The sequence below is a fragment of the Gobio gobio genome (assembly GCF_949357685.1).
Source record: "Gobio gobio genome assembly, chromosome: 12".
NCBI lineage: Eukaryota > Metazoa > Chordata > Actinopteri > Cypriniformes > Gobionidae > Gobio > Gobio gobio.
In genome coordinates, this window is record NC_137105.1 from 9,859,956 (window position 1) to 9,877,445 (window position 17,490).

The 17,490-nt window shown below is 35.6% G+C and overlaps 2 protein-coding genes across 8 annotated transcripts in view; one reads left to right on the forward strand and one right to left on the reverse strand.

The window, feature by feature from the left end:
- The first annotated feature begins 97 nt into the window (after positions 1 to 97).
- dusp23a (dual specificity phosphatase 23a) lies at positions 98 to 2,906 on the forward strand. Its single transcript, XM_079831010.1, has 2 exons — positions 98 to 517; positions 2,269 to 2,906. Exons 1-2 carry the CDS (start codon positions 242 to 244, stop codon positions 2,470 to 2,472), a joined length of 480 nt encoding a protein of 159 aa, XP_079687136.1. The 5' UTR covers positions 98 to 241; the 3' UTR covers positions 2,473 to 2,906.
- Positions 2,907 to 4,162: 1,256 nt separating this feature from the next.
- afdna (afadin, adherens junction formation factor a) overlaps positions 4,163 to 17,490 on the reverse strand; it is a 168,933-nt gene continuing 155,605 nt past the window's right edge. For 2 of the 7 annotated variants that reach the window (XM_079832080.1, XM_079832081.1), the window contains 3 exons: positions 15,357 to 15,426; positions 7,968 to 8,049; positions 4,163 to 5,741 (listed from right to left, as the gene is read on the reverse strand). In XM_079832080.1, the coding sequence (XP_079688206.1) occupies positions 5,585 to 5,741; positions 7,968 to 8,049; positions 15,357 to 15,426 (309 nt within the window). In that variant the 3' untranslated portion in view covers positions 4,163 to 5,584. Of the gene's footprint in view, positions 5,742 to 7,967; positions 8,050 to 14,879; positions 15,427 to 17,210; positions 17,251 to 17,490 lie in introns of all 7 variants that reach the window. The other 5 variants (XM_079832078.1, XM_079832077.1, XR_013817697.1 and 2 more) reach the window with 4 other exon arrangements.

Sequence of the window (17,490 nt, forward strand, 5' to 3'; positions counted from 1 at the left end):
ACAGTTGCTTTTTGAAACCGAGAAACATTCACTGGAGCAAAACGTGTGACAACTAGCCCCGGTCTCGGTAAATCATGTTCATTTTGTTAGTGTACTTACATGGGATTTGTTATGCAATGCTTGTCTGACAGTCACACCGGATACGCCCTTACAGCCCGATTCATTCTCCAGGTTAGCGGCTTTATAAAGCTGATGTGAAGAATCAAAGGGCATTGCAGAAGCGACATATCTTCATCTAGACATGTCGCGCGCTTCCGTCGCTCCACCGAACTTCTCGTGGGTCGAACCGCAGAAACTCGCCGGACTGGCATGTCCTTCAGAAACTCAGCATTATAAGTTCCTGGTGGAGAACGGCATCAAACACCTGGTGTGCTTGTTAGAAACAAAACCACCGAAATATGACAGCTGTCCAGAGCTCACCCTGCATCACATCAGCATAGTGGACTTCACGCCACCGAGTCCGGCTCAAATACTGCGATTCCTGAGCATCGTGGAGGAAGCCAACGCTAAAGGGGAGGTGAGGATGGACTGGAATACTTTAAAGGGTTTTTATAGAATGGGTACATCATCGAATTAAAAGTCCAGAGCTTAATTTTCACCCAATATCTATATATGAGATGTGTTTTGTACTAACAGTTGGAAGGTGACCGTTTCCTGTTAAAACAGTTTTTATCCGCAAGGGGCGCTTCGAGGCGCAGAATTACTATCTCAGGACGTTTTTTTTTATTTTACATCACTACACTAAATCGTTCAATCGTTCTAAATCTATTTATTTTGAAAATTTGTATTTTTCATACCAATTGGAGTCAGCGCCAGGAATTTCTAACATTATTTTAAACAAAATCCTGGTTTGATAACTATAAATGAATACAACTCGTCGATCCTAAACAGCGCTGAGAAAAAAAACGGATAACACGTGACACGAGCTAACTTGTTTTTTTTAAGTCTAGGGGTTCACTACCTTTCATATTTTGTAAGTTTGCTATAATGTAAAATGGAATTAAACAATTTAAATTAAATTAGTTTCTTTTAATACGAAAAAAATATCGTTATATTATTTTAAATGTATATAATATGCATGGGCGTCGGAACCATTGTATGTAGGTGGGACAAGACCCACCCACTTTTTACGATCAATGATATTGGACCCACTCACTTTTATCGTCTCTTAACATTCAGCACATGTCTGTTTACCTAACCCTAATCGATAAACACTTATTATTAAACACATATTAGACGCTTTATTTCCACTTTTCTAATATTTTCTTAATTTGTATTGAAAATAAATGCCTTTCCGATTTGATATGTGATGGGAAAACGGAGAAGATTGATTTCGGCGAAAGCCGGACTCGAACCGCGGGTCGATTTGTGTCAAAACTAGATGCCGTGCGTCTTACCCCTACACTACTGTCGCTCTCAATGAAATTGCGATTGATTTACGTAATTTTGTCTTTCCGACCTATACGTTTACCAAGTAAAGCGGTATATTTGTACTTAATGTAATTGGCATCTACTCCAGTAAAAAATTTCTGAGGACCCACCCACATTTTTTTTGCTTCCGACGCCCATGATAATATGCCAGTCGTCACCGTGTGTGTTTTTGTACAATAAAAACAAATGTAAAAATGTGTGCAACTAACATCGTCAGTTTTATACAATTATAATACCTACAAGTACTAGGTACATTAAATAGAAATGTTATAAAACAGATTTATATTGTAATAAGAACTACTTATCCGCCAAGCTTTATGTCGTGTTTTAATGCCATATGTTAAAATATCATATTATGTGGGTCAACAAATTATCAAGTGTTTATGTCAGCCAGATGAAACCTGATTTTGTTGTTTCGCATTCTGTAAGTTTGTAATAAATAATCTGGAATTGAATTCAAAATACATAGAATAAATTAATTAAATTAGGTTATTTTAATACGGAAAAAACTCATTTGCCTTTAAGAAAACGAGATTATATTTTAATTTATATATGTGTATTTTTTTTTTCTGCAAAAAAAACCCTAATGTAAAAAATGTGTTACTAACATCGTCAAACAATTTTATATAGGCCTAATTATAATAATTAAGTAGGTAAATTAAACAGAAATGTTATAAAACCTTTATATTGTAACAAGAACTACTTAACCATTAATTTTTATGTAGTGTTTAAAAAAATGCAGTGTTAAAATATCATATTGTTATAAGGGTCAACAAAATGTGTTTTCATAAACTGTCAGCCAGATGAAACCTGATTTTGTGTGTTTCTGATCGTCAGGCCGTTGCGGTTCACTGTATGCATGGTCATGGCAGGACAGGGACCATGCTAGCCTGTTACCTGGTGAAAACAAGGAACCTCTCAGGTCTGGAAGCCATCAAAGAAATCCGTCGACTTCGAAAAGGGTCCATTGAGACAAAAGACCAGGAGAAAGCAGTGATAGAGTTTCAGAAATACATTCAAAACTGTTTTCAACAACATTAAATCCAGCCCAGATCTATGTGTGTACATCGACAGGTGTCTGTGATCCATGTTCTTCACCTGGTGTTAGTCTCACACACACACACAATTATGTAAGACTGCAGTCTTCTGAACAGACAGCGTGTGTGTATACACCCTTAGAGAATTAAGACAACAACTGCTTTGTGTAACCTAACCTACTCTAAGTATCCGATGATATGGGTGTTTGACACAAAACATGAACCTGTTCACCTGTTCTCCGAATGTTTTATAATACAACACTCATATTAATACGCAACACAAATTAGGATGCCACCATTACAGTTACATCATGTTACCTGTTTTTTTTAACAGTCCAGTTAATATTGAATGGAAGATGTTAATTGGGTCATTGATGCTTATGTTTGTATTCAGATTTATTGATTGATTAGAAAATGCATTAAAGTTCATTCAGGGTCGCTTGATTTCACCTTTTCTAATTTCATTTTCTGAATTTAAAATCTATAGCGATGCTTATGGGGTAAAGTAGAAAAAATAGGTATACATTTCCTGATATTAAAATGAAAAGGCTAAATAAAAGGCTGAAATTATGTAACATTATAAATTAAATATAAAATTATATGTCAGCATAATCTTATTTTTTATTTTATTTTTCTTAATATATAAAATATGATAAACAATATTACAAATAGATAGAACAAACAAAATAATTCAACTTTTTGCAAAATAAAATATACTGAAATATTTAAAAATAATCAAATACTGAAAAAAACAACTTTATAAAATATTGGCTGAAATTACATAAAAATTTAATTAAAATAAATAACTCAAATATTGTGAAAGCATAATCTAATTAAATAAAATGAGTGAATATATAGATAAATCGATTAATTGCATCTAACAAGTTTTTGTTTTAATATGTGTATATTATATTTATATATACAGTGTTTGTGTGTATACTGTATATATACATACACATTTATACATATATATTTGTGTGTATATATACACACACACATATATATATATACACACAAAATGTATATAAACACACACAAGTATATGTATATAAACACAGACACACACACACACAAGTATATGTACACTGTAAAAAAAAAAATCTGGTCTCCAATTGAAAATTTTCTAGCAAGCGATCACATCTAACATTTTCAGTTGGCCAAATTGAATTTCTTGAATTTTAATTGAATTAAATTGCATCAATTCACAGAAATTCAATTTGGCCAACTGAAAATGTTAGATGTGATCGCTTGCTAGAAAATTTTCAATTGGAGACCAGATTTTTTTTTTTACAGTGTATATATATATATATACACACAGACACACACGTATATGTATATATACACAGACACACATGTATATACACACACATATGTATATGTATATAAACACAGACACACACACACAAATATATGTATATAAACACACACACACGTATATGTATATAAACACAGACACACACACACACACACACACACGTATATAAATACAGACACACACACACGTCTATCTATATATATCTATACATCTATATATCTATATATATATATATATATAAATAAATAAATAAATAATGTAAACAAACTTTTGTTAGCTGCTATTGATCACCACTAATCGATTTGACAGCACTAATATGTATATGCACTCCATATGATATATGACATGATGAATAATACTTACAAAAGAGACAATTTTTCAGCTTTTTTTTGTAAAATCCGTATTTATTTATGATTTACAAAAGCCTATGTAACAACCATTAAAATGAATCAAATGAATTCATCTTTAACCTAAAATGTGTGTGTGTATATGTGTCAGTTTATGTTTCTCAAAGTGGCAAAAAAGAAAGGATATTGACATTACCCTTATGCATCAGTTGAATTTACAAAGTTTGTGTTCTCAGGAAAATTATTTACACAGGCGCCAACAGGTCTAGACTATGAATGAAGAGACTCAGGTGCTTCAAACTGAAGAGACACGACCTGATCCTTGATTTAAATAAACGTCTGCAATACTGAGCTGAGGGAGGCCGTTTAATGCACCATCAAACAGCGACAGTGGCTCATTTACTCTGTCAAAAGACGCGTTTAACTCTCACGTTTGTCGCTCCATCCATCAAATTTAACCTGCAGTCTATCCAGACCTATAAATACAAACAAATCTGTCACTATATCAATAAGGTTCAAATAAATACCTGCTAATCAAAAGGCTCCTGCATCTCATTTCCACAAACCTCTTTATTTAAATCAGCTCTTCTTAACATTACGCTACCATCAAACCTTGTTTAGCCGACGTCAGAACTGTTCGGTTAAACACACAAAAGGAAAATCTGGGAATTAGAAAATTCTAAACATTTTTATAAAAGTGGTAAACCTCAGCGCTCTTACGGAATGACAGATGGTGCAGTAAAAATATTCAAGGGGAAAAAAAACGACTACATTCTCAAAAGGAAAACATTTCACAAATGGTGCTAACAAGGTTACGAGAGCTCATTTCTGAGCAAAATCATTTGAATGCAGACACGAGACATGGCGGAAAGGTGCCTGTGTATCCATGAACGTGGAAGAACCAGCCGGAAAAAAATAAAACGACAAGAAAAAAAGTGAGCCTCCTATATAAGTTTCGTTCACACGCTACTGTTGAGCAGGGGCCGACACGGACCCTGTTCTGCACTGAGAGCTGTTAACATTGGTCTATTATATCGGCACTTACTTTCATAAGAAGAAATCAAATAAAAATAGCGGAAAGATGTAGAAAGAGAATAAAATAACACCATAAAATATCCCACATTACTGCCTATTAAAAAAAATAAAATGAGCAAAGAATGCGTCATTTTTCAATAACATTTCACAAACAAAAATATACCCCCTTCATGTCATTTCAATTTTCTTATTAATATAATTAAAACAATTTACAGTGCTTTATTATAATATATCTTTCGAGGGAATTTATCTCTTATTGCAGCTAAATGATACTTAATCGTCCATTTTTTTCAATAAAACCCAAAAAGAATGTTTTGGAAATGACTGGGAAGCCGTAGCTGGATGTGTTTTGTGTGAGTGTTTTTTTTTTCTCCAGGGATGGATCACGTATTGGCAATTAGTCCGGCTAGGGCTCTTCGCTACTGCTTTATGTTGAGTTCGTTCTCCAGTTCCATTAGCTTCCGGGACGCTTTCACTTTATTCGACACTTCCTTTCCCTGTGAGAAGAGTCTCTGGCGCTCCTTAAATGTCAGATTTTCTGGAGCTCCGCCTATTGTGTTCTCCTGATCGGGGCCGCTGCAAATCAAAAACACTCATATGTAAGCAATGCAGGATTAAACAAACACCTGGAATATAAAAGATGCTATTTTTACTCGCCCTCATGCGGAACACAAAAGGATACAATACAACATTCATCCATTTTCGGATTTAAATATGGCATATTGCATACATAACTGTATGGAAACTTGTTTCAGCCATGGAATAAAAAAAAAAAAACTGACTTTTTATCTCACAATTCTGACTTTTCTCAAAACTGCACATTAATTTCTCGCAATTCTGACTTTATAATGGTGCGTTCACACCGGACGCAAATGAAGCGTTTCGCGCGAGTGATTTACATGTAAAGTCAATGCAAAGACGCTAATAGACATTGTGCAGCGCGATTCGCACGAATGAGGCGGCGCGAATTGAGCGTTTGACACGTGATTCGCGCGAATGGCGCGAGTTGAAAAATCAGAACTTTGGCGGATATTCGCGCCGCGTTAACCAATAAGGAGCTTGCTCTAGTAGTGACAACAATGATATATAGCCTATTAATATCTGGTTCAGATGTGTGCATATGATTATCACTGTGATAACGTTAAATGACATGAAAAAACCCAGTCTCTTTTTGTTAAATGCAAGTATGATCAATGTATGATCAATGTATGATCAATAATACAAAAGTATAAGTAAAAGGTATAATAAGCTATACATGAAAAAGCAAACAATTCAGTCAAACATTCAAAGTCAGTGCTAGTAGGCTACAATGGTAACGTAAAATTAAAAAGCCTAAAAATAAAAAAGTAATGAAACTTCACTCTGCCCTCAGCCTAAACGATTTGCCAGGGAACAAATTATAGATCCATGAGATCAAAGATCGCCCGTTACATATACACAAGACAAATGATAGCTCGAGACACCACAGAGACATCAGAGCCAGCGGCAAATGTCTGAAGGACTAGCCGAGGAAAGGCTGTTCTCGCCGGGGTTAACGAGCGCTGAGCGCCGCTGATCACCTGGATCTCACAACTCCGAAAACGCCCGATAAAATGTTCAAATAGGCACTTTTTTATGAATAAACCACAGATTTGAGCTTTAAAAAACTACATTATCACCTGAAAAAGTCTTAAAACTATGTTTTGTCACACATTAACAGTAATATTTTAACAAAAAAAGACGTGTAAACACAGCCCATGTCAGCCATTTCTCAACAAGACGAAACGCCTGGCAGAAGCTCCTCCCATGACGCAAATTCACATCTGTTGTGAAGTGAACGTCACACGCGAATGAAGCAAATAAACTCAAAATGTTCAAGCGTCCAACTTCGCGCGAAAAGTACGATTTATTCGTGTCCGGTGTGAACGCATCATAACTCGAAGCTGCGAATTTATCCCACAATTCTGAGGAAAAAAAAGGCAGAATTGGAAGATATAAAGTCGCAATTCTCACTTTTTTGGCGCAAATGCAATTCCGATTTTTTCTCTCTCAGAATTGTGAGATATAAACTTGCAAATAACAAAGGAAATTGCAAATTTATAATATTAATAGTTATAATAATTTTCTCACAATTCCAAGTTTATAACTTCTCACAGTTCAGACTTTTTACTTGCAGTTATGAGTATATCTTGCAACAAAAAAAGAAAGAATTGTGAGATAAAAAGTTACAATTACCTTTTTATTCTTTATCAAGTGGCTGAAACAAGGTTTCGTAGTACCACTGTGCCAGGTGTGATGTAATTATAGCACAGTTTTGAACTGAATGCGAATTTGAGTCAATAACGACTTAAATTTCGGACTTTTCCTCACACAAAGTTATCGTAAGGCTTCAGAAGTCTTGAAATACAGTGTACGAGTCAAATGAACTTTCTATGGCACTTTAAAGGTGTTTTTGTGTCACTTTCCTCAGAAAGATTAAGTTATAAAGGTTGGCATGAGGGTGAGTAAACGGTGATTGACTTTTCATTTTGGGTAAACTAATCCTTTAACTTTGTCTACAATTATGTCCAAGACTGTTTTGCAATCAAAATTTGGGGATAAATGTCCCAAGTAGACGGGTTCTTCTGTGTGTTTGGGTGGCGTTTCCACCACACCCAATGCTGTGAGCTCAGAGTTTGAAGGGTTAATGATGTTTGTGGAGGCTTACAGAAATAAATACCACAGCTTATGGTCCAACCCAAGCATGACATCTTTGCTTTATATGCATCATACAAATGGTCCAGGTTTTAAAAAGCATTCCAAGTGCATGATTTTGTTACTCACCCTTTTGTCCATTTCTCTCGCGGGTCATTGTAAACTTCTCCTGATCCTAGTCCTGTTGTGTTTCCAGTGTACGAATTAAATCCTGTTTCAATTTTGTCAAATGGTAAAAACAATATGAAATTCACATGAAATATCAAGAATATCATTTCAAGAGCGATTAGCATATTTGCAAAAGCTGCTGGGCTCATAATGGTGGTGAACTGTGTGTGAATTATATTATATTATATTATATATATAAAATTATACTGACAAAATGATTAAATGCGATTAATCGAATGTAACATAAAAGTTTGTGTTTATATAATATACTGTGTGTGTGTCTATATATGCACATATATATATATAAATGTATATCTATATATATATATATATATATAAAAAAAATTTATCGCATCTAACATATATACAAATATATATATACATATATACAGTATCTTACATAAAATTGTTTGTTTATATGCGTGTGTGTATTTACAAACTTTTATGTGAGATGCGATTAATCGATTTGACAGCACTAATATATACATGTTATAAATATATATATATATATAATTAAAACTGTACATCCCCATCATAGACCCTTAAATCTGTTTAATACGAAGATTGTTCAGTTCAACCATACACTGGCCCAGCAACTTCTGCTCTCAAAACGACTCCACAGACCAGAAGCTGAACAGCGAGAGGAAAGCTTGTTTAGTTAGTGTTAAAGCATTCCAAAGCACACCTGACACAAGGTCTGTGGATCACAGGTCAAAGGTGGAGGTCAAGCACCAGCTGCTTCTAAACTGGTCTCGTGTTGAGGAACGTCTGTAAGCGAGACGCTCCCCAGCTCCGCATGACTGGCCTTTGCGCCGACCCCCACCACTGACCTATCGTAGGCGTCATCTAGGAGGCTCACGTGTCCTTGTGTCTGTCATGGCGAGGGGACGGTTCGGATCAAACCGTTCTAAGCAATGAAGTGCAAGAGCACCTCGCAATCCAAATGCATGTTGACGGTTTCACTGATTGACTGATAATGGAATGAGTTTGGGTCGGAGGGAGAAAGACACAAACACATTGACTTGTGAACCAAAAAAAAAAAAAAAAACCTCCACTGGTGACAACCAAGTACTTCAAGAGCAAAACAGGGCAGCTGGTGGTTTAGCCTAAAACAAGTGGCTTAAAAAGCACATAGCCAGAAGAAAAGGCCCAATTATAGGTGAAAGGTTTTGTTTCTGAGGCCAAATGTGTTTTAAATTGTGGTTTTGAATGCAATAAAAAAAAAAAAAAAATGCAGCAAAAGTCTGTATTTGTTTGTATGTTTGCACAGAGCTATTCAGTTTGTATTCATAAAACCTGGAAGAGAATGAGCACTGATTCCCTTCAAGAACATTTAAGGGTTTTTGATTTATGAGCAAGCTTAGATCTGTGGTTCACATTACTTTGAGGCTTTTTTGTTTTGTTGTACAGCATGAATTACGGAGTCAGACCTCAAAAAGCCATTTTGAAACCATTGTGTGCTTTAGAAACGCAAGTTTGTGACATAAGGACTACAACGATTCATCAAGGATGGAAACACATGTTTGTATAGTCCTAGTCCTTATGTGCTTGTATTATGAAGTCTGTACACTGTCAGATTTTTTTTTGCAAAAACTGTACCTTTAGAAGTACAACAGCTTGTTTGAAACAATGTTAGATATTATACAACACTAGTTTTAACATGTAAAAGTTCTAGTTTTAACATTTTAGCAAGTAATATTTATAGTATATCAAGTTCATAAAGATGTTAATTATAAGAACTGATTGTATCTTTAAAAAAGATGTTTTATAAGATATTACATTTTAATTTTCATAATTCAAAATAATGACTTTTTTAATAACAGGTGCATATTAATACCTTAGGTTAGTGTACACTTAAGGTATTATTATAAACTGAAGTAAATAACTGCCCCATTGACAAGCTGCTGTACTAAGTGTATGTGTATGTACGGCTGTGTAAAGGATGTTGTAGAAGTGAAAAACTAAGTAATGTTGACCAAACACCTTTTTACTAAAATCGAAAAATGCTTTCTTAAAACCCATTCTCAAAACTCAAGGTGAATTATTCAACAAACTGACATTATGACTGACCAACTCTACAGTAGCATATGGCGTTACTAAATGTTCTGCTTAATTCTTTAAGAATAAAGCAGAAAATAAACATTAAAGGCCAAAAGTCCACAGCTAGTGATCCTTTTTGCTCAGAGACTTGGTTGTTCCAGCAGGTCGGCGCACCTTCTCAGAGAAGGTGATGGGATGGGCTGTGGAATCCCACGATTCCATGCGGCCCAATGTGAGAGGAAGCAGGGGAGGGTGGGTGGAGCCAAGCAAATGATGATGGCAAAGACACATATAGACAAACTGGACAGCAGACAGACAGAAGATAAGAGTGAGAACTACAACACCGCTGAAACCAAGCAAAATCAATATCGCATCAACGCTAAATCTGGTCCAAAACCTAGTGAGCTGCCTTCTAAGACGAAATACTGAGACAGAACCTCAAAAGTTACTGATTTGAGACACTCTACATAGACAGCGACTCAAAAAGATAGCATCTTAATGTATTAATCTAATACACATCATTTATATTACACATAAATATTGGTTAAAACGGATTAAGTAAATTAAACTAATCGAAATTATATTTTTCAGTAATCAAGAAAATATTTATATTTATCAAATAACACTTTTAAAATTAAATGTATTATTATACACATACATAGTTATTATTATTATTATATAAATTATATATTTGTTTTTTTCAGCAATGAAAGAAATATAATATTTCATATTATAATTAACATTTAAAATAAATGTTAAATAAAATCAATCCATGCACATTATTATTTTTTATAATAACAACATGCATTATGTTTATGCATATATCATAATATAATTACTATCATTATCTACATGCTATTTTCATACAATATTTTTCAGTAATGAATGAAATATTTATAATTAACACTTAAAATGTAAGATTTATTTTACTAAATAAAAAATATTTGTTATTATACATGCATGTTTATTATTATTATTATTATTATTATTATTATTATTATATTTAAGATGTTCATGTCTTTCTTAAGTGGACAAGAAATTATGTTTTTTGAGGAAAACATTTCAGGATTTTTCTCCATATAATGGACTTCAATGGCAACCAACGGTTTGAAGGTCCAGATCAATGCAGTTTCAAAGCGCAAGATGAGCAATTTAGGTTAAAGTATTTACATTTTTATTTTATTTTTTTTGAAAATTAATGATGGTTTCGATAGATAAGACCCCTTTTCTTAGCTGGGATCATGCAGAGCCCTTTGAAACTGCATTGATTTGGACCTTCAACATTTTGGATGCCATTGAAGTCCATTATATGGAGAAAAATACTGAAATGTTTTCCTCAAAAAATGTAATTTCCTGTCCACTGAAGAAAGAAAGACATGAACATCTTGGATGGCATGCGGGTGAGTAAATCATCAGGAAATTTTCATTTTGAAGTGAACAAATCCTTTAATAGTATAAATGTAAAGATAAAAACCAAAGGGTGCGTATGAAATATTTGAAGTGCACTACAGCGGTGGCAACATATCACTAGATAATATGTGTGAACTGGTTTTGGTTCATGAGGCTTCAGCAGTGTTGTAGACAGAAATAATGAGGTTGATTTGGTAAGAGACGCATTAAGCAAAGCAGCAGCGATTGATTCATGGCTTAAAAAAAAAGCTTCAGTCTGAGCAGGGAGGAGTGCCGTGCTTTTTATTGGCTGATTAATGCAAAGTTAGTTCCTTGGAAAGCATTAATGTAATTCTGATCACAACAGGCCCCGATGACATTAAGTGGAGGGAAGCTTTGTGCAGATTACATGCAAGGTCAGATACACTGGGCATCTTTGTGCAATAGGGTTGAACAGCTTTTTTTGCATGTGACTGTTTAAAAGTTTCACATCTGTTGCATCAAGTTACTAAAAATAAGTACGTACAGACAATTGCAAAATGTAAAAAATAAAATAAATAAAACATGTAGGAGATTAAACCAAAAATAAATACATATACAAGCAAGTTAAAAAAAGGTAAACAAGGACTTTGGAAAAGATTTCCTCAAACAAGTACTTGGTGATAAATATAAATACAAATATGAATATAATCAAATTAGTGTTGTAAAATCGATTAATCACATCCAATATCAGTTATAAAGTTTGTGTTTACATAATATATGTGTGTGTACTGTGTATAATTATTATGTATATATAAATACACATGCATGTATATATATATATGTATATATATATATATATATATATATATATATATATATATATATATATATATATATATATATATATATATATATATATATATATATATATATATATATATATATATATATATATATATATATATATATATATATGTGTGTATGTACCGTGTGTGTGTGTGTGTGTGTATGTGTGTATGTGTGTGTGTGTGTATGTGTGTATGTGTGTGTGTGTGTGTGTGTGTGTATGTGTGTATGTGTGTGTGTGTGTGTGTATGTGTGTATGTGTGTATGTGTGTATGTGTGTATGTGTGTATGTATGTATGTATGTATGTATGTATGTATGTATGTATGTATGTATGTATGTATGTATGTATGTATGTATGTATGTATGTATGTATATATGTATATATATATATATATATATATATATATATATATATATATATATATATATATATATATATATATATATATATATATATATTTATTTATTTATTTATTTAAGATTATATATATTTAAGATATATAGAAAAATATTTCTTAAATATATGCATGATTGAGTGTGTATTTAAATATCCAAAAATATTTTGGATGCAATTAATTGATTTGACAGCACTAAAATGTATTTTAAATTAGTATTTTATAAAATTATTTGAATTAAATTGTAATAAATATTTTTGCATAATTTTCAACTTTACAATTAATTTCCTTAGGGATGCAAAAAAATTTATCAGTTTATAATTTTTTTTCAAACAGGTTTGTCTTGGCTGAACTACATGCACTGATTTAAACACTTGAGGGAGCCAAATACAAAATACCTTTTAAATTCTAGCAGGACTGTACGCACCAAGATGCTAAGATACCAGTACAACAAATTCAGATGGAAGATTTTAAACAGTCAAGCACAAGAAAAGCACCTCATCCAACAGATCTTTTCCCCGTTGCCAAGTGTAAACAGGACTGAGGAGAGGTGCAGCGCTGAGCCCACCACTGCAAGTGACAAGAAGCCAGTGTGTCGTTCCCTGAGCTGATAATGTTCGAGCAGGCGTCTGGCCGCTGAGGCTGGGCCTACCCCAAAGCAAAATCACACACACATGAAACGGCTGGCAACACCAACAGTACTTGGACTGATTTTAGGACCGCACAGCGAATCACGAGGTCTACTGACTGCTTGTACGGCGCTAGGATGATTCGAGGAAGAGGAATCGGGCAGAATAGGTGATCGGAAAACAAACAAACAAAAATCTAATTACTATTTAAAAGGAATATTATGGGTTCAATACAAGTTGAGCTCAATCGATAGCATGTGTTGCATAAAATAAGCTTGCTACCTTTTTAAAAAATAAATAAGAATAACAGTAATAATACCAATAAATTACATTCAAAGTTATGGTTAAAATGTTGTTCAGCTGATTCAAGGCAACAGTCTGGACAGTTACACCAAAAGTGTGAAAAGTTCACAAAAGTTACTTTAGTTTGCAGGCTTTTTTCAGCTGTTAAGTCATCATGACAAGAAAGTTTGGATATAACTTTACATAGACAAGGTGTAAAGTTATATTGCCCCCTTTCTGATTATTATACATGCATGATTATTATTCATACATACATACATTATCCATTCTGGATCTTTAATGAATAAAAAAGATCAAAAGAAAAGCATTATGAATAACTTTACTGTCACTTTTGCATCCTTTTGATCACGAATGCAAATGATTTAGAATTGATTTCTTTGAAAATAAATACAAATCTTACTGACCCCAAACTTTTAAGCCCCATTTCCACCAAAATTACCCGGAACGATTTGTCCCAGGAACTTTTTTCCCCCAGACCTGTTGCTGTCTGCATTTCCATCGCCGTCTAAAGTACCGTGAAGATTAGTCCGGCGGTGACGTAGGACTGAGCGCGACTTTCCAGAGCCCACTGGATTTAGTCTTCCTCAAATAAACGTAATAAAGCCTGAACCTCATCGTCGGTCCATCTGTTGTATTTTTTTAAACCTCTTTGTTGATTTGAATAGCAAACAACTCTTACCGCACACACCGCAACAGACTTTTATGTTGAAATAAAATGCTGGGTGAGCTCAACCAATCAGCATTTTCAGCGCCAAAGTAAAACCCCCGAAAGTTCCTGACCTTTGAAAAAGTTCTACCTCGCGAGCAAGGCCATTTTGAGGGAGAAATCTTTACCCGGAATTTCATTTAGACCCCGGTTCCTGCTGTCGAAACCCACCCCAAAGTCCCTAGTTCCTGAGGAAAGTTCCTGCGGTGGAAACACGGCTAAAGTTTAAAAAAAGAAGAAGAAACGAGTCAATATCACCGTCCATGATAATGAACAAATGCTGTCAACTGAGCTCAACTTGTACTGAACCCAGAAGCTTCCTGCAGAAGAAAGGAAAAAAATGAGAAACAAAAAAAAAAACAGGACATATGATTCGACTGATTGGCTACGATACTACGTAAATTTACAGATAGAAAGGTAGAGGGAATATGGAAAAATGTAGAGCGCTGAGTCTCCGTTGGAAAACAGGAAAAGGAACAAACGAACACCGAAAAAACCAAAACATGAAAACGAATAACCCAATAACAAATGGGAGGACGAGCGGGCTGAGGTCGGGCCCATCTCTCTCCTCGGCGTCTCTACCTTTCGAGTTGGCTGATGGTATGAAGCTGGGTTTGTTGGGAAGGAGAGGGGGCTGCCCTGGCTTGAGAGCAGTACTGTTGGCATTGGCCGCTGCGGGCAGCTGGAATGAGTTGGACAGAAAGATGCCATCTGAGACAGGACGGGGCTTGCGCGCGGTTGGCGGCGGCTGGGGCTTTTGGGCGGGCGGAAGGTCACCGTAGGACTTCCGGGTGGCCGAGAGCTTAACCTGACCTGTTAGGCCCGCGTCCTCCTCATCCTCCTCCTCCTCCTCGTCATTGTACGAGATAAACTTGGCAGTGTATATGGTGTCGGGGGAGGCGACCTGGGTTTTGAGGTAGGAGGTGTTTCTCTGAGGTGGGGGCGGAGGGGCGCTGTTGTTGTTGTTAGTGGTGGGCGTGCTTGCGGGTGAAGGGGGCTGGTAGTCCCAGGGAAGGGGGGGTCTGTACAGACCAGGCTCGTCTGGTGTTAGCAGCTTACGCTCGGCTTCCTCGTGCTGCCGGCGCCGCTCTGCCTCCAGGCGGTTGTAGTACACTTCCTCCTGTCTCCTCTGAAGGGGGAACATGGGAAGAGCTGGTTAGAGCTGCCTTTGCTAGCCTGCGCCGCTCACACTGACCACCAGGGGCAGCGGCGAGGCCTGGGTCAAAGCTAGCGGTACTCTGACTAATGGATGCACCAATGTAGTAAAGCTACATTGTAGTAGAAGAAATGTGATGTAATGCGTTTCTGAGTGAATCAAATAGCTAAACCTTACTCCCGCATGTTTGGGGAAAGTGGGCCGGTGGTTAACAAACACACTGTCTACACTGCAAGCAAGCAAAGGCACAAACAAGTTCAGTGAACGTTGCAGCTTTATCTGGTCAAGAACCACCAATTTGAACAGGAAATTAGAATTACATGGAAAGCGACCAATCACTCTTTTTTTCAAATTCCATTCAGGGGTGAGTTCATCTGAAATGGCTGATAGCAACCAAACAGATCATCTGGTGTGAAGATTTTAAATATTTCCATCCGAAATCGAAACATTAAAATGTGACATTATAACAAAATTAAATAAACATTATCAAACATTTAAATATTTATAGAACAATTAAAATTACTTAAATATGAAATTTTGTATTTATTCACACACACACACACACACACACACACACACACACACACACACACACACGTTATGTTATATGTTATAATGTTATATTTTAATATTTCAATTTTGAAATATTAAATAGTCCACATCCACTTGTATAGAAAAATAATTGTGGCAATAGATTATTTCATGGACATAAAACGAAAACAAAGCGATTCTGCTCGTGGATCTAGTTGGCTTGTGGCTAGTTTACTTGTGCGTAAGCGTTTCATTTCATTTCAGTGATTAAATCTTGCTGAAAAATGCTAATTGTATGAACACAATCTAGCTTAGTTACATTGTGTTGCTTGCTTGCATTGAAGACATTGTATAAGACTTGCATTTGATTGTAAGCACACCAGATGGCACCAAAGAGGAACAAGTCACTACAGCTGACAGATGCGTCTGGTTCTAACTGGAATGGAAAGACTGGAGCATATGATACTGTTACAAGCTCCCCTTGAAGGTCTGGCTGGCATTTGGTGGTTTAACTCTAAAGAAAAACACCCAGTGGCTGGCTGCTCTGGTCTCTGTTCATGGATCCCCTGGGTTAGTATGCGGTGGGAATGTCTCTTATGAGAGCATGTGGAGGCAAAACACACATGAGCTAGTTCAATCTGGGAACGGCCTCCATGAAAACCAAGGTGGGCCCATTTCCAACAGCACTTCCAAGCAATGTTGTATGGAAAGGCAATGGCCGCCCAACAATATGCTGGATTGTTGTGTAAAGATCGCACATGTGATTCTCATGCGTTTCTTTGAAGGGGATGGGGATACATCACAAACACAGGAGTGGAGATGTTGTGAAGACATGCAGTTGGACATCACAACTGGCCTCTAAAATTACCAGTGGTCTGAAAATGACGCACACAGGCACAAATAAAACTGGATGGTCACATAGTGGGATGATGTTTTGCTCACATTTTAGATGGAGAATGTAAATTCAGACCACTGGTAAGTCGATGACCTGCTGAGGCATTCCAGAAGTGTAACACATGGGAGTTAAACAAACTCAATTTAGCCTCAATCAGTTAACGGATCATTACTAACTCCAGGACTGCTGTAAACCTTATTATTATTATTATCAGCACGTATGGTATATATTTATAGATACACGTTATTTTAAATTAAGCCCAAGGGGTTGTGATATTGTACAGCCTGACGTATTAAACATCAGCTGCTGTCTTTAAATCGCACCCACTTACAAGATCGTGAGGAACCATCCACATGGAAATCAGTCGAAACCTTGAAAAAGCTTTGCATTAGCATAAATAAACATGGCTGATCATATATGTCTCCTTCAGGTAAATATGTCAAAAGAATGAGGTGCAGAGAGTGTATTGGGAAAAAAAATCACTATAAATCAGCCTGACTAATAATTCCAGATCTGGGACATTAAAATCTTCTATTGTTGTGACTTGTGTTTAAGGGGGAAAAAGACAAAGATAATCCGCATCCCATATGAAGTGTGCTAAAACATGCCTG